General features: G+C 46.7%; 1 protein-coding gene across 1 annotated transcript in view; it reads left to right on the top strand.

Moving 5' to 3' along the window:
• The window catches only part of LOC149361805 (chymotrypsinogen A-like), a 28,916-nt gene extending 16,089 nt beyond the window's left edge, over nt 1-12,827 (top strand). The window contains exons 4-7 of the mRNA XM_089568159.1: nt 5,883-5,997; nt 9,847-10,018; nt 11,753-11,892; nt 12,436-12,827. Coding sequence (XP_089424285.1) covers nt 5,883-5,997; nt 9,847-10,018; nt 11,753-11,892; nt 12,436-12,669 — 661 coding nt within the window. The 3' untranslated portion in view covers nt 12,670-12,827. The remainder of the gene's footprint in view (nt 1-5,882; nt 5,998-9,846; nt 10,019-11,752; nt 11,893-12,435) is intronic.
• The last annotated feature ends 9,127 nt before the right edge of the window (nt 12,828-21,954 follow it).

The following is a 21,954-nucleotide window of genomic DNA, read 5'->3' as shown; positions in this document are numbered from 1 at the left end:
AAGCTTTGTGGACGGAGAAATAGATGTATATATGCTCGACTTGCTGCACCAATGCCTGGTTCTCAAAGACGAGGTGTGCGCAAGTATTTCGCGAGGTCGGCACAGCTGTGGGAGCCGTTACTAGCGAGAGGAACGATATATTGTCCCGCATAAGTTGTAAGAAATTCCCGCTTGTCTTTATATCTACTTTAAAGTCCCCACCACCCGGCCACCCTGGCAGGTGCACAACGTTGTCAATGCCAAAGTATGGAGCGCACATCTGTCACTGCCGCCCCGTAGCTTAAACCACGATTGAGGTGTCCACTGTTCCAAGATGGCGGTTATGCGCCTTCCCTCTAATTCAGGTGTCCACCGATATCTGTGAGACAGATACTGCGCATTTCCTTTTCTCAAAAAAAAATACCGAAGACACTTTGGAAATTCTAATGTGTGCTTTGCGAAAGCCCTGTGGTCAACGCACTGCCGCTACCCCGAACCGCTTGGCGCGGAATCACTGGGCCGCTTCGGAGCCATGCGGCGCTCTCACTCGACTGCAACGAGACGTCTGGCGAAGGAGCGATGGTGTAGCTGCCACCGCCGACGCGCGCGCGCTCGTTCTACCGCTACTGTGTCACGTCACGGTTGCTATGCACAGCTGTGCCCCCCACTGGCGCGCCGGTTGCTAAAGAGGAGAGGAGGTTGCGTTTTTACTTTCTCCTTTGCAAGCTCCTTCTCCATTGCTTTCTCAGCTTAAAGGGTTCCACTGCTGGTTACGCCGGACAACGGCGACAGCAACGGCCACGGCGACGGCGATGCCGCGAACGCAGAAACGGGCGCCTAAGAGCTGCATTCTGAAACAACCACGTGCCGCTGGTGGGATACGAACCAAGCTTCCGCAACGCAGTTTCCGCCCTTGCCGTTCGACCACGTTCCTACGTTGACCTCGTACACGTGACTTCTGGAGTACTACGTCCGCGGCTATGGTCAAGTGTGACGCTGGTGAACACTCTCAACGTTCCGATACACTGCACATAAAACCCGCGGAAGCAAAATATTGTGGACAGCCGTCTCTTTTGCTCAGTTGGTGGAGCACTGGACACAAAATTCGGAGGTCATGGGCTCGTATCCCACTGGCCGGCTGCAGTTGTTTTTGTTCTGCTTTTTTTAACTCTTATTGTTAAAAGATACAAATAAAAACATCCCCAATGCTTTTTCGTTTCGCTGGCTGTTGGCTTCCATCATCTTTCCCAGTACCGAGTGAGAGACGAGACAGATCCGAACCATCGACACCGTGAAAATTCCTTAAATACATACTTCCAATCTGTGTTCACAGATGACGATGGCCGCACACCGGAGAGTATTCACCGCAATCAAACACCGCTAGACATGCCAACAATAACTGAGACAGGCGTGCTCAACCTACTTTTATCAATAGATACAAAAAAAGCAAATGGTCCTTATAATATTTCAAACACTTTTTTGCAAAGATATGCCGAAGTCAACGCGAAATATTTACATTTAATGTTCAATAAATCTTTATCAACCTGTAGTGTAGCTAATGAATGGAAAATAGCGAAAGTTATTCCTATACACAAAACAGGACGCAAAGATGACGTTTAAAATTACAGACCAATATCACTAACGTGCACGGTAGGAAAATTATTGGAACATATTATACTAAAGAATATCACCAGTTATGTTGTTATGTTGAGCAAGAGAACATTTTATCGCCTGTTCAGCATGGATTTCGAAGGGGCCTTTCAAATATCACCCAATTACTCGAACTAACACATGATTTATTCCAGAGCATTGATAACCAAAACCAAGTTGACTTGGTTGCACTTGATTTCTCTAAGGCGTTTGACAGAGTAAGCCATAAAAAACTAATTAGCAAACTTAGATCAACTTTATGTAACGGCCCTATTATCAACTGGATCGAGGACTACTTAACTAACCGATCTCAGTGTGTTGTAGTTAACAATAAAATTGCTTCTACTGCGCTCGTTACGTCGGGAGTACCCCAAGGGTGCGTGTTTGCTCCACTTTTATTTCTTATCTTCATTAATGATCTGCCCTCTAGCATAGAAGTTAAAATTAATCTTTTTGCTGATGACTGCATCCTTTACAACGAAATTAACTCTATAAATGACCACGATGACTTAAACAGCGCCCTTCATGAAGTAGTAATATGGTGTCACAAATGGTAAATGGAATTCAACATTAAAGAAACAGCCTTCTTATCTGTAACCCGTAAGAAACAAAGGTCCGAATATGTGTACAGCATCAATAACATACCGCTAACCCGAGTTCACGAACAAAAATACCTTGGATTAATCATTTCACATGATCTAAGATGGGAATAACATATTAACAGTATAGTATCATCTACTTTAAAACGATTGTTCTTCTTTAGAAGACGGCTTCGAGAAGCGCCACCGGAGACCAAACTGTTAGCATATAGCACATTTATACGATCAGTCCTCGAATATGGAAACACGATTTGGTTTCCCTACAGACAACAGCTTATTAACAAACTAGAAGGAGTGCAGAGAAAGGCAATTAGATTTATCTTTAACAAATACAGGACCAGTGATTCACCATCCCAACCACTAAATCAAGTACATATTCTTACTTTATAGAAACGCGCCAGACTAGCACGACTAAAATTATTGTTCCAATTAGTTCATAACACGTTAAACATAGATACTTCGTTATATATATCTGTAGATGAATCCAGACCATCCCGGCATAAGCACCCATTAACCCTTAGAAAGTACGCATTCCGAAACGACTGTTTCAGATATTCATTTTTCCCGCTTGCCATAAAAGAATGGAATAGTTTGAATCCCTCTATCACTACTAATACATCTTTGCATAAATTTGTAACTCTGGTAGAAGAACAGTTGCGCGATAATTAAATAGATAATTAAATCATAGTTATACAAGTACAACAGACCACTCGTATCCCTGCATATAACAGCATCTGTATGAACACGTTACTTACAATGTATAAAATTTCACCCTTTTCTGTGAAAAATGCTCTTTCGTTATTTGTTTTATTTTCTGTTACCTGTTTTTTTTCCCATACTCATGTAATTACTTGCAAATGACAGTCTTTTTAATGTATACCATTCCATTCGTATTCGATTTGTACCTTAGTATGTGCCCATCCTGTAAAAATCCCAACGGGATTGACAGTATCTGAAATAAAATAAATAAATAAATAAGCATTACAACGTGCCATGCCGAAACCTCCCAGTGTGCTTCTTAGAGAAATATGGGTACTGGAACAAAGGATATCACGCCCCTAACAATTATAGAAACCGGGTATTCCGGAATCGTTGCTGCTCAAAGAGCAGGGTGTCGGCGATTTGCTAGATATTTTTCGTGGTAAATCATAACAACTGTTCGAAGAAGCTGTTATCGCAAAAATGTTCCAAAGGAATAGAATCAGCACAACTGTCGTGGCTAAAGGCGATATAGGGGGCAGGAATTATTAAATTCTCGTTAATTTTTTTTTGCACCGTACAGTACAAGCAGTTAAAAGAATCATTGCCACTTCACACTTCAGCGAACCCTGCAAATAAGGGGACATTCGTATCGTCAGTAAGGTTTTGAAGATATCTGAAAGATTGGTCGGTTGGTCGGTTTATGGGGTTTAACGTCTCAAAGCGACTAAAGCTATGAGAGACGCCGTAGTGGAGGGCTCCGGAAATTTCGACCACCTGGGGTTCTCTAACGTGCACTGACATCGCACATTACACGGGCCTCTAGAATTTCTCCTCCTAAGAAATTCGACCGCTGCGGCCGGGATCGAACCCGCGTCTTTCGGGTCAGCAGCCGAGCACCATAACCACTGAGGCACCGCGGAGGCATATCTGAAAGATTAAACAAGGTTTTCTACGTAAACATTCTCAGCCTTTAATGGCGTGGAAACATCAGCATCTTAGAGGAGATGCATAATCACTTCATTTGTGAAGGTTGAGAAAGAAGCTTCGGTCTAGGAATATATTAAAATATCTTGCCTTACCTAAATCGCATATGCAACGTGAATGTTAGTTAAGAGAAGGGATTAGTGCAAATCAGAAAACGAAGCTCAAACATAGAAGCAGAGCGTGCATGCTTACTGAGCTCTCGTCACCAAGTATCAGCATGGGTTTTTAAGGAGGTGACAGAATTTTTCAGCAGCCGGCCATATTCTGATGTCCTGTTCATTCTAAGGGGCGTGGATGTTGCCTGCAGCTGCTGTTTGGCGGCTTCATGTAAAGATCAGTGCTTTGTTTAAAATCGATTATGAAAACAGATAGGATATTAAGGTTACGTTCATCAGTGTACTGAAATAGCAGCTCCAATGAATGTCCGGTCATTTTTAAAAGTGACGAACTAGCTCATGCATTTATGGCGAGAAATCGCAGCCGATCCAGGTCATAAAGTTAGCATGAGATGATTTAGCAGGCGTTCTTAGGTTACATACAGTAGCTAATCTGCACGCCTGGAAAGGAAAATTTAATCTTATTGCAGTTTTGCAGAACCACTCTGGGGCCGTAACAAGAACTGCACGGGTGGTGACGAAATAAATAAAGGCAGCGATAAATGAGAGTCCATAGCCTCGGTTTGAGGCTTTAGTATGAGGTAAGATAACAAAATGAAAATTAAAGTATGGGTAATGTTGTGAAAGATATAAAAGTTTGGACTTTACAACTCGGAAACAATGGCACTGTAAGTTATCTTCAGCAATGTCAGCCCCACTGGAAGTAAATAGAGTAACTTAAGATGTTGAAGAGATACTTCGTTTGCACTATACTGAAATATTTTCAGAAATTCTGTACAATGTATGCCGAAGTGCACATTTGTGCAGTCATTAAAGATACGTGTTTTATTTCCACTCGTCTTATCATATGACGTTTTATCACCGCCTCGCATTCGGTAGGTGCGGGGTTCGATCCCCAGCGTTGCCGGGTGTACTCACCGATGATACAATGGGCACAAGCGTTGCCCTAGTCTGGTGGTCGGCTTCTGAGAATAGCATACCTTGTGCCGTGGCTCTCTTTGGCCAAAGTTGCCCGTGTGCGATTAAAGACCATCTTTATCATTACTATGACGCAAGCGGGAGCGAAGTCAGAAGTGTTAATTCTAAGGTGTGGAGCAACTAGGTATTCGACTCTCTCATTCGTTAGGTATCTTTTCATATCAGTCCGAAACGACGCACGGATCCTTAGTAAGAATCATGTAGCGCAGATGAAAGCGGATTGACATCCGCTGTTGTAGTTGGCGCTCTTTCCACAGATGAGCCCATGTGATGTATGGGGCGATTAGAATCGCTGTGTAGTGTACGCGTTCCATTCAGGTCATAGCTACTTTTCTTCGCATGGTTGGCCTAATCTAAAGAGTTTATAAGTTCACGTAATTTGTTATCTTTCGTCATATCTTACTGCTTTTCGTGGCGCCGACCATATTCTTTGTAACTTGGAGTTTGGTGTGGAGTCTGTACGCTTGCATGAATCGATGTAGGGAAATAATAGGGCGGGTGTGACTCGGTAGCTACGGCCTTTTGTACCTTCAGTATCGAGGGTGTGTCGCCATCATCACCGATCTCGTAAAATGAGAGTGAAAAGCCGAGCTCCTAAACTATCGAGACTGAGGCGGATGGCGGGTTACCTCAGACTGCCTTGAACGTCCGGAGCTTTCCCTCTGTGCCACGTGGCACTTAGCTCGTGTGTATAGAAGCTCGTAAAAGGCCTGTTATTTTTAATCTGATTACAGCTTCAACTTCACAATGCGTCTAGGGTATGACTCTGCAAAAGCAATTCCACCTGAGTTTGCCTTCCATTTGTGCTCTCCCGTTTCTTTCGGCTGCGTATGACGGTCGAAGGGTGCTCACAGCGAATCTACTCTGCGCGCAGGTTCTACCTGCCCAATGGGACCTACGTGCACGTTGGTTCGCACAGCCGCGTGAGCCGTGACAACGCGGAGCAGTATGTACACGCCGAACATCTTTGCATGAACAAGGACGACACGGTGAGAATGAGTGATACAAATTGGACCATAGGTTGCCAGTAAGGTCTACGTTGAACACGGTATTCGCCTGTTTGGATTACCTATCTATCTTAGATGTGTGAAGTCACAAGCCTGTACTGTAAAAAATAAGCCAAGAAGTCGGCACTTTCTGTATACCATTGTTTAGTATATCAGAAGGAGATGAACGAGAAGGAACTTAAAAATAAAAAGTCGGACCACAATAAAAAAGGCTTCTCCATGTTGGCATAAAACAGGATACAGTGAGAAGGGACACAGCGAACAAAAATACAGGGTGAGAACGTTGCCCCGAAATGTTGTGCGCCGTATTTGTTGATGGCTTAGGAAGAAGCACTGCGTTCTGCGCTACTAAATTCTCAAGCTTGTGTAACTGCACAGGATGGCATAAACACGCGATCGTGTCTGTGTGCACGACCTTCATGGTCGTAAGCCAGGACTACTTATCGAAACGGTTTTAAGAACAGCCGTAGCAGAAACTAGTAACCTTGTATAACTCAATGGCTGCGGCAGTTTGTATGTGAAAATGTCCTAACGGCCTTCTCAGTGGCCATGCTTTCAGCTGAGCTGCGATTTTCGTCATTTAAACGGTACCGCCTTTACGTCGTATTAATGAAGGCGTTGTTCGTTGACAGTGAGTGACTGTTCTTTGCTTCAGAAGAAAGCTGATTATAAGAGACAGGGCGAATCAAGTACACTGCGGACTATCTCCATATGGCGGAGGCGTTTATGTTCCGTAGAGTAGCTTGTGCTTTATCTGCGAAGTGTTTTTATTTATTTGAGACACACTGCAGTCTCGGAATACCAAGTAATCGGAGCATAGAGATACAAACTTTTACAAAGCAGTGTTTTCTGAAGCATACCTCAAACGTTAGTCTGGTAAAAAAAAAGGCATGCACAACGGCTTATCGAGAGCACAGAAAAAAGAACACTCACATCAACAGAACAAAGTCATGATAACATTATACCGAAGTTTTCAAGTTTATTCAACAGCCTGATATGAGGGACATGATCAAAGGCCTTGCTAAAGCTGTGGAAGATGAGATCTGCCTGGCCAGATGAATCAAGAATTTTAGCGACATGATGGACTGTTACAAGTTGTGTGCACGTCGATAAACCCTTTCGAAACCCGTGTTGGCAAAGAGATTACAAGCTATTGCTTTCAAGAAAATACTTGAGAAAATGTGCAATGATGTGTTCTAAGAATTTAAAGCACGTCGAGGTTAACGATATACGGCGGTAGTTTTCTATCAAAAGACGATTACCTTTCTTGTGAACGGTTATAACACGAGCAACACGCCAGTCATCCGGTACAACTGCAGTACATACTGACAAGCGAAAAACGGCCACTAATATATGGGACACATGTTCGACATAACGGTGAAGGCAGAAATTTTTGATGTAATCGGGGCCTCCAGCAAATTTTTCTTTAAAATTTAGTTTATGTGTGAAAAACATTCAAACGTTATAAGGTCTGCACCAGGTATTGACGGTAAAAACGTGATGGCTCTATCACCCCTCGAGGAGTACACGGAATGAAAGTAATTGTTCATAGCATCTGCAATTGTGGAGGGTTCTCTAAAGACCTCGGCACTTTAAAAAAAATTCAGGGGGCACTTTGACTGTCTAAAGTGGGTAGAGGCGGAAGCGTTTTCCGCACCACCTCCGCTGTTTCTGTGGCACTGGTGGCGTCACATGTGATTGAGTACTAATTACTAAGTGATGACAAATCACTATTTAATGGTTAATTACTGATTAATGCCTGAATACTAATTAACTGCTAATTAATGACGCTTAAGCTTCACCTTTAGGAGTGGAACGCGACAGCGCGTTGTAGCGCTGCCAGGGAGTCCACGGAACGCCACCACCCGTTCGACGCGATGCCTTGCCCTTTGAACGCAACGCTTTTTGAGGAAAGGAAATGGCGCAGTAATTCTCTGTCATCTCGGTGGACGCCTGAACCGCACCGTAGAGGAAGGGAGGAAGTGGGAGTGAAAGAAGATAGATAAAGAGGAGCCGTAATGGAGAAAATGAAAATTGTATTTGAGGAAAGGAAATTACGCAGTAACTGTGTCGCAAAATTCAGGGGGGGGGGGGGGGCACTTTTTTGACCTAAAGTGTGGTCACTGATGTGTGGTTAAGATGTTAAGCTTCGCCCCTAAGAGTGGAAAGCGACAGCGCCTTGCAGCGCTGCCAAGGAGTCCATAGAACGCCATCGCCCATTCGGTTCTACGCCTCGCCCGTCGGTAAATTGGTTTTTGAGGAAAGGAAATGTATCTGTCTCTCATTTGTCGGTGGAAACCTAAACCTCGCCGGAAGGGAATGGAGGAGGATGAGAGTGAGTGAAGACACCGTATTCACTAGACGCGCCTTTGTTCGATCCGAACCATCGAGCTGGCATGGCGGAGTGGATAGCATGCTCGTCTCTCACGCCGAAGACCGGGGTTCGATTCCTGAGCTCGACCAATTTCTTAATCGGTTTTATTTATTTATATGGCCTGACTAGTAAAGCTAATTAGGCTAATTAGGTAATTAAGAAATTAACTAAGCTCAGTCCCACTTACTTGGAGCATCACTATACGATCCCTTCAATTGGTTGCATGGTTACTAGCCAAAGTACAATTGGCCCCTAGCCAAAGTACAATTGGCCCCTTTTGAAATTCGCGCGCTGTGACGTCATGACCGTTTCCACCAATTGAAAAGCGTGACATTTTCTGTCGACAACTGCTGCTTACAACGAATTTTTTGGTGCTTAAGCGCCTTAGTGTTAGGCTGCTTCTCTTTTTAGTGCAGGAAAGTGTGTTCACTATCACCCGCTGCTTTGTCTGATTGACGCGGCATTGCGCTCGTCTGCTCTGGAGCGACCTTAGCGACGTGTTCGTTTGCCTGGGTCACCTTCGCAAATTCGTGTGCGGCTACATAACGTTGCCAATGTCGATTATCCACTGGTGCCGAGGATCTGGAAGGGCTGAAGTGCTATTTGAAATAAGAGGGGACCGAAAAACTTAGTTCCATGGCGCTATTTGGCCACATACGCCCTTGCGCAATGATAAATTCGCCATCCTCAGACAATATGAGAGACTATGATTTAGAACCCGCAGCGCTAGAAGTTGCCCAGTCGAACACATTGCATGAGAGGCCGAGTGGGCTGGGGCATTGAAGGTGAAGCTGCTCTATTTTTGCTGGCGCTGGTTGGAATCCTGATCGAGGCGATGATACCGCTAGATCACTTCGCTCTGTAACGTTCGGACGGACCATTATGTAATGGTCCAAAAAGATTCGTCTTGATGTTCGGCTTTATATCTGTTTTCAAATTCATCGTTCACTTCGAGTGATGTTTGCTTGAGTTTGCCAGAAATAGGAGCTCGAAACAGGAGAAAAAGCCACGTCTTAAAAATGTTTAAGTAAACAAAGCGGCAAACCTTATGGTCTAGCATTAAAATATCTTAACTCATTTGTTTCTCATGATTTTTCTACGCCTTCATAGAATTGGAATAAGTGAGGTGGTATAATTATTTCCGTTTATGCAACACAGACGACTCCAGTCGCGTAGCAGCGGCGAACCAAATGACTTACTGACTAGTAAGCATGAAAAAGGCTACTAGGAGAACAGGTTGACTGAATAAAAAACAATTGTGCCAATTACGTGTAGAGATTAGCCATTCAAAGAGAAGAGAAAAAGAATGAAGATAGCCGTAGAATAATACTGATGGGGGAAAAAATGTGTGCAACCTAAACCAGGATAGGGATAAGCAATCCAACCATCAGATGCGCGATTACCAAGCAGGCCGCTTACAAGAGGCTGCACAACTTCACTTCCTTGCAAACCTGCAGAAAGAGATCGCAATCATCAAGCTGTCCAGCAGCGTCAACTTCACGGACACAATTCAACCGGTATGTCTGCCTGAGCCCGATTCCGAGCTGCTTGACAATACGACGCTTTACGCCACCGGCTGGGGACAAGCGGATGCTGAGATTTGCGCATTGATCAGTCGCAGTAGCCACAGTGATAACCATGTCCAGCTTGCTCAGACATCACATTTAATTGCGAAGGAACTGTGGAATGTTGCAGGATACTTTTTTGAACATATTGATGTGAATTGTCTGATGTCTAAATGCGTAGCAAAATCTAGCTGTTAAACTACGTTCTGTGGTCGCAGCGTGCAGTGAAGATTACCATAGATAACCTGTGGGGTGCGTTTTTGATAGTTATTGTGAGGGGAGTGTGGAATATTAAGGCGGGAGCCTTTAATGTCTCATCGTTGTAAGCAGGAGTTGTCGACAGAAATGTCACGCTATTCAATTGGTCGAAATTGTCGTGACGTCACAGTGCGCGAATTTCAAACGGGGCCAACTGTACTTTGGCTAGTAACCATGCAACCAATTAAAGGGATGGCATAGTGATGCTCCAAGTAAGTGTGACTAAGTTTAGTTAATTATTTAATTAACCAACTAGCCTAATTAACCTTCCAGTCAGACCAGATAAATAAATAAAACCGAATAGGAAATTGGTCGAGTTGGGGAATCGAACCAGGGTCTCCGGAGTGGGAGACGAGCACGCAACCACTCCGCCATGCCAGCTCGATGGTTTGGAATGAACAAAGGCGCATCTAGTGAATACGGTGTCTTTTCCAGAATTGCGCATGTCGCATGTGGGACTAAGCCTTTCTTGCAGCATGCATAAAATCTAGCGTACGTTCTCTGAAGTTTGTGTGTGGAGAACACACTGCGAAAGTTACCCTGCAATGGTGTGCGAGTATCATAAACTCGCTTGCATATTTTATCCCGCTGTCATAAAGAGCTTGTGTAAATATTGTTCTTGCATACGTAGCAGAGGAGTCAGATCCTTGTTCAAAAGTTCCCATCCGAACGGCCTTCCACCTCCTCCCTCTCATCGGAGCTTCCTCCTGGGAGTGAAGGTCCTATTTAAGCCCACAAGAGGTGAGCGTTTTGTCCAGAAAAAAAAAACACGTTCTCTTGTGGAAACATTGGCTAAGCGCGTTGAGGTTCCAGCCTCTCTTATTACCTTTCTGCTGCAAGGAAACCCACCACCCGCCCTCTCTCTACCGTTTAGGACACTGGGTGTATATTGATGAAATAGCACGCAGGCGAAGCGCGTACACAAGGGCCGGCACGAGGAAAATATAAAAGTGGAAAAAATAAACGACGGCACGACTGCGTCAAGATGACCTTCCTCCTGGTCTTCCTGCTGGAGACGCTCCTAACTTTGAGCGCGCTAGGAATCACCAGAACAGAAGGTGTGAAGAGGGCAAAGGGCAATTGCCGAAAGTTTGCTTCAACGAAATGAAATTTTGTTTTTAGTGCAGGAAATTCGTGAAGCATTGTCCCTGAACACCGAATTCTTACGGCACTATTTTTAAAGGTGTTTCATTGCAGCTTCAGTTGGTAATTTACATCCTCACTAGCGATTACTTTAGTTTGTAGACGAGATTAATTCCCTGTGGGCGCTCTTTTATGTGATTCCTGTTTTTCATTGTCGTAAATTTAGTTATCAACATTTCGGATCTACTTCAGCAGAATATTTTCACAGTCCGATGGAGGACCTGTCTTTTGAATACTGCTAATTACGTCGAGTGTGGTCATGGACCATTCACGGAAAAATGCTCTAGGCGTAAGGTGCTAAAACGCACAAATATTTCCGAGCCTTAAGTGTGCATCTCGAAGAGACAGCTAATATTGACGTCTACCTCACTGTGACACTTGCGTTGCACTGGTGCAGAGTTGGATCCCGAGTCGCGACTCGAGCGCCTTCAGCAGCTGATGACGAGGAGTATCTCGAACGAGCGCTGTGTGAGGGAGTTCCACCCTGTGCCCGACTACCTTCTCTGCGGGTCTTATGTAGAGGGCACACCATGCCAGGTGACGTATATCCGATTCCACGTTTTAGACTCGGTGCTTCCTCTGTGAGGCTGTGGTTGTTGGAGCATTATGCAACGCGGCATTCATAAAGAGCATTCATGAACATAAACATTCATAAATGCTTGTTAGGGGTCTCTATACATTATTTCTTATTAAAACTACTGCACTGCACTGGTGACGACATTTACCGCACAATGACGAGAGGGCAATGCTTGAGCTCCTCATCAGAGCAATAGTTTACGCTGTTCGGCTACGGCAGGAAGCAATCCTGCGTAGAAATCTACATAGCACGGCAGTCAACAGTGAGATCGTTTATATGGCGGTTTTGTTTGCTGTTTGTTCTAGCAACTAACTTACCGGCCAAAAAAAGGTACAGCGCTAAGTGCATGAATTGAATGGATGCTGCAAATGGGGTGGCGCTCGCTGGGAAGGCCGAGGAACCCCTGATAGAGGCGCTAACCCGTTTAAAGACAAAACTGAACAGATCAACAAAAGCTGCCGCTGAACTCTGTCCATCGAACGTATTTTGTTGGCAATTTGCAGGCCGATAGCGGAGGCCCCCTGGTACGCATGGACGACAGTGGCTCCTGGTTCCTCGAAGGGATCGTGCACAAGGGCGGAAAGTTGTGCAAATCCATGAGGTTCTTCAGTGCAATGCGTTACCTAAAGGTGTCGCACTTCGTCGACTGGGTGGACGACTACATGCGCGCCGATGCCGAAGGACGCGTGGACACCTTTCGTAATATGGCCCCCAACTTCGCCAGGAAAGACCCGTGAACAGCCGGCCGCGTTACTGAGCACGGACTTAAGGACTGGAGCTTGGGCCGCACACACTGTTCTTACACGGGGAAGTACGAACACATAAGAGCATTTCACGTGTATGAATGGTTGCAAGCGAAATCAGCTGGCCCCCATTGTAAAGCACTGTTGTACGGGGTCCAACGAGGCTGGGGTATTACAAATGAGAATAAACTCTCATTTTTGGATCTCGTTTCCTTCGCTCCTAAACGACTCTTCGCGTACCATCGTTGTAAAGCCAATAACAAAGTATTAATATTTTCAGACATAACATAAAAACAATATGGATAGGAGATTTTTTCAAGGCTTGCTGATGGTAGGGGTAGTGCAAGGGCTTCAATACAAACTAAGCGAGGAGGCGTGGCTTCCGGCCTATGACTCTTTTACGCGAGATGACGCGGGGTAACGATGTTTCTTTTATCTTCCTCGTACAATCATCAGGTGATGTGCGCGACCTTACGACCTGATAAGGACCCGCATTGTTCCTTTCGTATTCCAGGGCTAAACCACCAGCTGCACTCCGTGTACTCTGTAAAATGCTAAAATGAGGTGAATTCACATCTTCCTCAACAAGTGCAGTATGTGGTTCACATCAAAGCCACAGTATGGATGACATATTTGTCGGAGAGCGATTATTTGCTTTTCTGTGAACTGTAATATGAGTACTGATGTGCAAAAGAAGGATTCGCTGCTGGATTACCGTACTCAGGTTTGTACTTTACCTGCATGCTGGGTATATTTTAAAACCTGAGCAGCGATGTGGCTCACGACGATGGAAGGATACATTTTATTTCCCTGGGTCTGTGAGCTGTAGCGCGGCAAATTTCCTCGTGCCAACAGGAGACACGTCGGTATACAGAGCTACAGCTATGTTAAGTTCACAACTTCAAAAACGTTCTCGATAATACAAAAATAATTTGACAAGACTAAAGTACAATAGCCTTACCAATTTCAAGCATGTTTTACCGCACTCTGTCTAACTAGCACCATGAAAATGACGTATTGAATGGCGTACGAAAGTTAAGGCTTAGCGCGCAACTTTTGTTAGGTGTTGTGCATAATTGTTTCTTTGCGTGTTTGCTTGAGCATTACGCTTAGCCTAGTTTTGTTTCTGCATAGTAGGGCAAGGTCACTTTCAAAGAGTAGCTTTTGACGCGTATATAGCTATGCCTACAGAGTATGTTTTGCTTGTTCATTTATGAGAAAGAAAGGCACCACATGACAGGGCCTGGAGAATTTACACTTGCTTTACCGCTCCCTTAGGGCACATGATTTCTGGTACTCCAGTGACAACACCTATTAGTCCTATACCCAATGTTCAAGTGAACACAAAATACCCTCCTTTTCTTTGGAGCGTCAGTAGGTCTGACGTTACTGCTTTAATTGGGTTCCTTTCTTTGCGATTTTGTTACGATATTGTTGCTGTTTCGTTGTGTCTGCTTCGTTAGCGGACTCACCGCGTAGTGAAGAACCAAATGAGAAGTCGAGCTGCAGGCACTCGGGCATCGCGGTTGACGTCGATGCATAGACGGGTCAAGAAATAGAGAAACAACAGATTTATTTACATTGTCATCAAGGAGAATTTAGTTCAATTAAGAGCGTCCAATCACTGTTCTTTGGGTGACGTGCCCAGTCTTCGATAACCGCCCACTAAGACGTCTCCGACACACTCTCACCACTTTCGCCGAAATGCGGTCCAGGCTACTTCCAGGAATGGTGACGAGCTCGGAAGGCGAATCACGGCAAGTGGTAGCGAAGGTCAAAATCCTGCACTGCAAAGCTGTCCGCGGGAACGGAATGCCGAAGATGAACTCGCTCATAGGGTTCCACAAAGGGGAAGAGAGGTCACCTCAGAACCGCGAGTATACAGGCGTCGTTGCTGTAAACAACCTCTGCCGCAACCGCCGTGAATCACACAGAACACCGAAGCCGGCCGTGGCCACTGACGCATGATACCATGCCGCTGTGGCCCAGGTGGATGGCCGTGATGAACCTTCCCAGGCAGCGAACGGCCATCTCAACGCCGCGGTCTCGATGCACAAAGGAATTTGACACGCAAGAGCACTGCGAACCCGTGGAAGCAGACGGAAGGAAGTTTCGCAGGCAAGCGGATGCCCATCTGAAAAACCATTGTCTCGAAGCTCAGAATATTTCGAAACGTAACATTGCATTTACAGGGAGAATATTCGAGAAAATTAGTAAACTGCAATGAAATCTTTTAAGAAGTATTTGAGCACTGTTGGTCTTTCGGAAACCTGCGAGAGTGTAGCTGCAGCATAGGGAGTCAGCAGACTTCACGGAGAGCCTGTGCCATGCAGTGCATTATCTGACGACATGTGCGTAATATACGTAAGCGAGAGTTTATAGACGCATTGGCCACGAGCCAGCTTATCACGTTTTCTTTGAGAGCAATGTAACGTCATGAAGATTCGTGCAAAAAAACTGCGACAAACATATAGACAGGAAAACAGCAGGAGCGCGAATAACAACCTCTTTATGAGAGGCTTTCACGTCCGAATACAAAACGAACTCGGCGCTTGCGGGAAATATGCTCCTAGGATAGCGGAGCGAGCTATGTGAAATACGTGAAAGATCTAGTGCACGAAATTCCAGTAATAAGTAGAAAATCCTAAATAAGGCAGAAAGGAAGCTGCATAGATAATCGCGCTCGAAGGTTCGTTAGAAAGTGATAAATGAAAAACAGCAGAAACTTGACAGAACATTACATAACATTCGAGTGTCGGCGGCGAAGAATTGAGAAAATTCTCGGCAAGGGCAGCAACGCCGTAGCAAAAGATATTATGGAAGTATATAAAATGAAGGATGCACAAAACTCCGCTACAGGCACATCAACAGCTTTGTGAAGTAGCCTGTTGCAACTGAAAAAGTTTTTTTTCCAAGGAAAGGAAATTGCGCAGTAACCGTCTTGTATATCTCGGTAGACACGCGAACCGCTTCGTAAGGAAGAAATAAAAGAGGCAGTGAAAGAAGAAAGGAAGAAAGAGGTGCCCCAGTGGAGTTGTCCGGAATAATTTCGACCACCTGGGGATCTTTAGTCTGCACTGAGATCACACAGCACACGCGCGCCTCTTGCGTTTCAGCTCCTTCGAAACGCGGTCACCGCGGTAGGGTTCGAATCGGGGTACTCTGTATAGAAGAGAAAGATAATGATACAGGTGTTCCAGGCTTGCCGCGAGAGTAACTTTCGCGCATGCGCCGACTTATGATTGGAGTGGACAGCAGTTGATTATACTGCTACGTGACAGCAAGCCCGATGAAGACAGGACTACATGACATATGGCAATGGAATGATCTAATGGCGGCGAGCCTAGCGCGAGCGCTCCGTGCCCCGCCACCTACTACCCGGGGCCACACTACCCGGGGCTGCGCGAGATCATCCCGATCTCGCGAGAACGGGCAGTGACGATGAAATACATCACGTGACGATGGGTGTGACAGGGGGGATGAACACAGAAGAGAAGGTGCAAGGGTTGCCGTCATCAATGAAAGAGATGAGCATATGATGAGCGGGTGAAGCCAGTTCCACGAAGGCAGGAGCCACTGGTCGCCGAAAGCCAACGACGAGGTACATACGCACCCAACGGCAGGGCAGGGGTGCTGTCTTCTCATGTGTGGATGGTGGTCAGTGGGGTCTCTGGTCAGTGGCGGCGGTATGGTGTGGTTGTCATCTCGTCGCATCTTCTGGTCGGGGCTTGGGGCGGTGCGGAGGAGGGCGGCGGCGTCGGATCATAACTGGCATTCTGCGGCAATGCCTGGAGGTGCGAAGCCACGAGCACTCCACAGAGGACATCGGTGGACAGCAGGCTCCTAAGCGCCGGGATGACGAAGGTACCGAGCACTTCATACCAAATGTTACGTGACAGCAAGCCCGATGAAGGCAGGACTACGTGACATATGGCGATGGAATGATCTAAAGGCGGCGAGCCTAGCTCGAGCGCTCCGTGCCGCGCCACCCACTCTGTCGTCTTCTAGTCAGTGACAATAGGAGTTGTTCGCTGCGCTCAACCTTTCGTCCTGTATTGCTGTGTGTTGAGGTTTTTTTCGCATCTCTTAATGGAATTACAAGGAACACACCAAATAGACCTGCAACAGGTAAAAAAGAACAAATCTGCAAATGGTGCCAGCAAAAAGGTAGTGGCAGTGATCCCTTTATAAAATGCCCACAAATGCTAGACGTTGCCACCTGGAAATTTCCGTTTACGACAGTGCTTCCATCTATTTCGACAAGCGTGGACCCGAACCAGTGAAAAGGTGCGTTCCTTTTTTATTTGCAGCCGTCGGCAGAAAACAAAAACAACCACGATAGGAGCCGTTTAAAACTTAGGAATCGTATTTCGTCACCCGAAGAGGATCTTCATGTTTCCTATTTCACAGAATTTGCTTCTCAGCGGCTGAACCAATGGTCACGGGATCAAATCCCTGTGAAGCAACCGCATTTCAATGGGGGCGAAGTTGAAATACGAGCTAATGTTGTGCTATATTAGTTTACGTTAAAGAAGACCAGGCAGCTGGAAAGTAATTTCGATCTCTACACTACGGCACCTCCGAAAGTCCATAAAGAGCTTTGGCATCTGAAACCACCCGTACCACACCACATCTTCTTGGAACCCGTGTTCGGAAGGGGATCTAAGAGGGCACACCCCTGGGAGTGTAAGGGAAGATACCTGAAATATATATGCGGCAGAAAAGTCCATCCCATTCTCTTAAATGCACAAAACTGCACAACATTACTGCACAATTACAGCAAAAAACCTGACTTTTTTTCATTGAAGGGTAGTAGGCCGCAAGCTTATTGTCGCTGGCTGGGCGTTGTCACGAGCTCCTGATAATTGGAAACAGAGTAACGGGAAATGCCTTCAAAGGCCTGGCATAGTACGTGGTCACTGACTACCCTGAAGTCGGACACAGTTCTCAGTGTAGAGAGAGAGAAAGAGAGAGAGGAGGAGCGATAGAGAAAAGCAGGGATCCGCAGGGTGAACGCAAACACAATAAATGCTGAACCACAATCAATTACCGCTATAACAGCTTAGAAAGCCAAACTAGCGGCAGAAAACATGCCACTGGAAACAAAGCAAAATTGAAGATGCACATAGGAGAATTGAAATTATTATTGCAACGCCATGCTGTTACTTAGTTTGAAGTTCAGTTTGCGCGTTTCGTTGCAAAGTCGTAATGAACAGTTACGCAGTTGCGCTTGAGTCACCAAGCGTGAGGCGTCGTACGCAGTGGAGCAAAGATCCACTTAGAAGTGCGCGCGAGCTGACAAGATGTTCCAGTTATGTCATTTCGGTGTCTAGGCAGCTGAACGGCTTGCGGTTAGGAAGCCTCAGCGGCTTAATTGCATCAGCGTCAGGGAATGTTTTTTAAAAGCGCCAAATAGGCAGAGTTATCTTTCGTATCAGTGTATTTCCAACAGCGATGCTGTAAAGCGATCTGGTGCGTTGTTAAATCTTGAAAACAGCGCAAAAAATAGAGACGCATGAAAACGAGTGCTACAGTACTACGATCAGCATTCCGATTATCGACGGTTTGCTGCGTGGACCTCAGCACATTTTCAAACGCAGTGCACCGCGGGTGAGCAAAAGAATGAACATACGTCCTGTATTTCGAAGTCATGTTGCACCCCGTCTGTCGAGATTCTTTTTCATCTCTTGTTGCAAGTTTTCGAGCAGTTTCTTGTAAATGCAGCAGGTGAGACTCCCAAATCAATATACTGAGCACGATTATGGGAGCATTTTTGATCCTGCCACTCATGGTGTAGCGTTGTAGATTACAGCTATTAATATATTAGCATTATAACATTACCGTTATAGATTAACATTATAGCATTAAAGCATAGCACGATCATCGATCCGCTACCATCAACTGCTTCCGCGGGCTACCTCTACATACGCGCTGATTGGTCCCGACGCGGCAGGATCGCACGCAAATGATAGGAACGTGGCGCCATCTGGCGCCCGCATGACATTCTGCGCACGCGCAGTGGCGCCCTGTGGTAGTGGATCAGGGTAGTGAATCGTGGATAGGGCGCCATAGCTCTCTAGTTTGTTTTCGTTACTCTTGTCCCAGGACACTGGTCGCTGCTGTCTGTGACGTAGGCGGTAGGGGACGGCGTCACGGTGGCCGAAACTCGTCCATGATGTGGTTGGCTTGTACACGAATACGCCGCGCCGAAGCCGCACTGGAAACTGTTGGAATCGGGTAACGTGGTCGGGCCGGAGAACGGACCAGGAAGGCAGGGGACGGGGTTACAGGGACGGTAAGGGGAAGCTTTACGCAGACTATTTACATTACGTGCAAGTAAACTGCATCTGAGAGTGCCTCTCAGTAAAAGAGAGCGTCTTAGAAGACGGGAGTCTTGGTGAGAGGGAGCTTTTCGCAAACGGGCGTCGCTCGGCCGAACTCGCTGCTGAGTTTTATATGGTCTTGCTCCCCTAAAATCCCTGTTTGGAGTCTGGCCTGCCAAAGAAGGCGTGTCCTGAAACGAACACTTCGGCACTAATCACTCACTCTCACACCAGTGGGCATGCTCCCCTCATGTGATGAGCTCTAGGATTTGGGGGAGGGGGGGGACCGGATGCCATCTATGTCACGCAGGCAGCGCGAGCGGCGTTCCCTTGGCCTTCAGATGGATGCACGAAATCTGCATTGGTTGCAGGAGGGATTTGCGTTCCCACGTTCTGCAGGTGGTTACACAAGTGACGTGCTTTTCCATGGTCAGCGGGTGGATGGACCCAGCTGCCCAGAACGCCCCTGGGAGGATTATGGCAGGCCTTTCGAGCTGTCCTCGTCGTGCGCTGTTCCCACAGATGCTTGCCGTCCCCGCTGCCGCTGTGGTGATTACCACTGCCGAGGAATCCGCGCGCTAATCCACTTAGGCTGTGTAGGGGGCAGAGGGCATCTTGGGCATAACACAACCCAGCATCGTCGCAGGCTATTGACGGAGCGCGCTGACGTTTCGACATAGCTGAGAAGTTTGATCGGTGCAGCTTTCCTCTCGGAAAAGACAGTGCCCTGAGGGTGTGCAGAGAATTGCAGGAGCATGCTCCTCATGAATACAGCGGGACTACACTCTAAGAAAAATGGGTCTAAAACGGGTGCATCTTCACTATTTATGCTATCTGAAGGCACATGGACTAACAATGCACTACGTTATCACGCACGTGGAGACCGTTAGCCTCTTGGGGAAATTTACACTCTTTTTTTTTTAGCTCTGTTAAAAGCAACTCTGTTCCCCCAGCGCGAAAGCGCCGTACAGCAAAGCAGGCTGCTCTCGAAGACGGCTTTCTCCCGAAAGCGGGCTGGTGGTGTTATTTTCAGAACATTAGTTAAGATCTACGCAGGCTTCGCCTAGCTAGAGCAGGTAGGCGCGTGTCGTCTGTGGACACACGCTTCCCACTGCATAAATCCTTTTGACCCTTGACTATTGACCAGAATACGATACTCTCACACTGGGATCGGTTCGCGCGTACTCTCAAACCCAGGCAACAGGCGCCATCTTCTACCGGGCTGCCAAATCGCGGCGAAGTGCCGTCGCGCCATGCACAACAAGCGAGCTTTGTAACCTCTTAGAGCCCTCAAGTTTGTGTGTGTCATCTTCCTGGAAGTGCAAGAAGTGATCTGGGCACCAGTGCGTTGCGCATTGACAGCCAGAGGAAAAGAAACAGCTGGGTTGCGGAGGGCTGTATGCAATGTGCGCGACGTGCGTTGAGAGCTCTGCCGGTGCGGAGTGTTCAGCCTGCATCGTTACCCATGGAGCGTTAAAAATGCTGGCCTGTATCAAATATATATTGCTGCGGTGCATAGAACAAAATACGAGGCACGTACGAAAGCACGAGTAAGTAGAGTGTTTGAAACGGTCGACCTAACTGCGTGGTCATCGCAATACGTTTAGTTTTCGTTTACCGTGTTATGGGAACTTGCTGGTATGCTCGGAGCATTCGAAACGGGGTGAATAAACGTCTCCTTTGTGGAGTTGGAAGCCTGTTTTGTTGCTGATAGTCGCTTGCCGCTCTCCTCCCTGCGGAGGTTGCATGCGCCGCAGCGGTGTCCATGCAGCCGAAGCTACAGCGTTGATTTTCTGTGTTTACACGTTAGCCGCGTCGATTTATGTGGCGAAGCTTAATAGTGCGATGGCTTGTAGCATGAACTTGTTCGAGTGGGGCGATCCTCCATGAGCCCATTTTGGTCGCTGAAATAGGCTCTCATTTGTAGCTCGAGTGCTCACGTGCTATGTGGGTAGCGCATCGTCAGGATTTCCTGAATTATCGTACACCCCTGATTTCGTAATATCAGGGCTAAGCACGTATGTAGTTGGCAGCTCGCAACAAGTGCCAGCCTCCGAGCTAGGGTTTGAGATAGGAGACTGACATAACATGTCGACGTATTCTCTCATTATCGCGCACACGGCAGGCATGCAGGTGAGCAGCTCGTAGCAATCCCCGCTGCGCTATTGAACCCTGGCTCATCGTTTGGTTTGGTCTCGTGGGGTTTAACGTCTCAAATCTGCTCAGGCTATGAGGGACGCCTCAGCGTTTAGCGGACTAACAACACATGGTTTGAGAAAATCGCATGCGAAGTTCTTGCCCTCAGGGGAGGCATTTTCCCCGGTGGCGGACAAGGGGCCTGCAATCCCATCGCCAGTGGACACAACAGCCTCCCCAAAGGTCGCAGGACAATTAACACGATCACTGCATTTTATGTCTTCAATTACGGCATCGTGCAGCGTTTACATACTGCCATTTAGCCACTGATCCCGTGTGCGCCCTTTGTCGAGTCGCCTCGCAAGGCAGCCCGGAAGTCTGCGGTTGGCACCACAGCGCCTTCAAAATGGTGGCGCTCAAATTTATTTCATGCTCTTGTCCACTGAAAGCTGGCGAAACTGACCACGCCTACTCGCTTCTGCAAGGGCCCAGAAGCTCTTGCTTGGACGAACACGTTTAACGATCTGCTCCCCATTTCCGCCTGACTCGGTCGGAAATAATGGCAGATGAGGTGGCTTGGCGGGTGTAGAGAGCGTTACTGCAAAACGGTGCACTGGCCGCGATCGGCCATGGCAACCATCACGGATGCAAACATGCTCTTGGCAGCTAAAACGATCAAAATAATCACAAATATCTGGTGCACGAGCTTCATACTCTTGTCTGCACATCGTTTTAAAAAAGCAGTAAGCCAGAAAATACCGACGGCATGATGGATGCTGTGTTACTTTTTTGTCTAATCGCGGCTGTGAACAAAATCAAC

The sequence above is a fragment of the Amblyomma mixtum genome, chromosome 2, assembly GCF_055824585.1.
Source record: "Amblyomma mixtum isolate Tamu chromosome 2, ASM5582458v1, whole genome shotgun sequence".
In the NCBI taxonomy this organism is placed as follows: domain Eukaryota; kingdom Metazoa; phylum Arthropoda; class Arachnida; order Ixodida; family Ixodidae; genus Amblyomma; species Amblyomma mixtum.
Note: the sequence above shows the minus strand (reverse complement) of the source record. Positions and strands in the feature narration are given on the sequence as shown.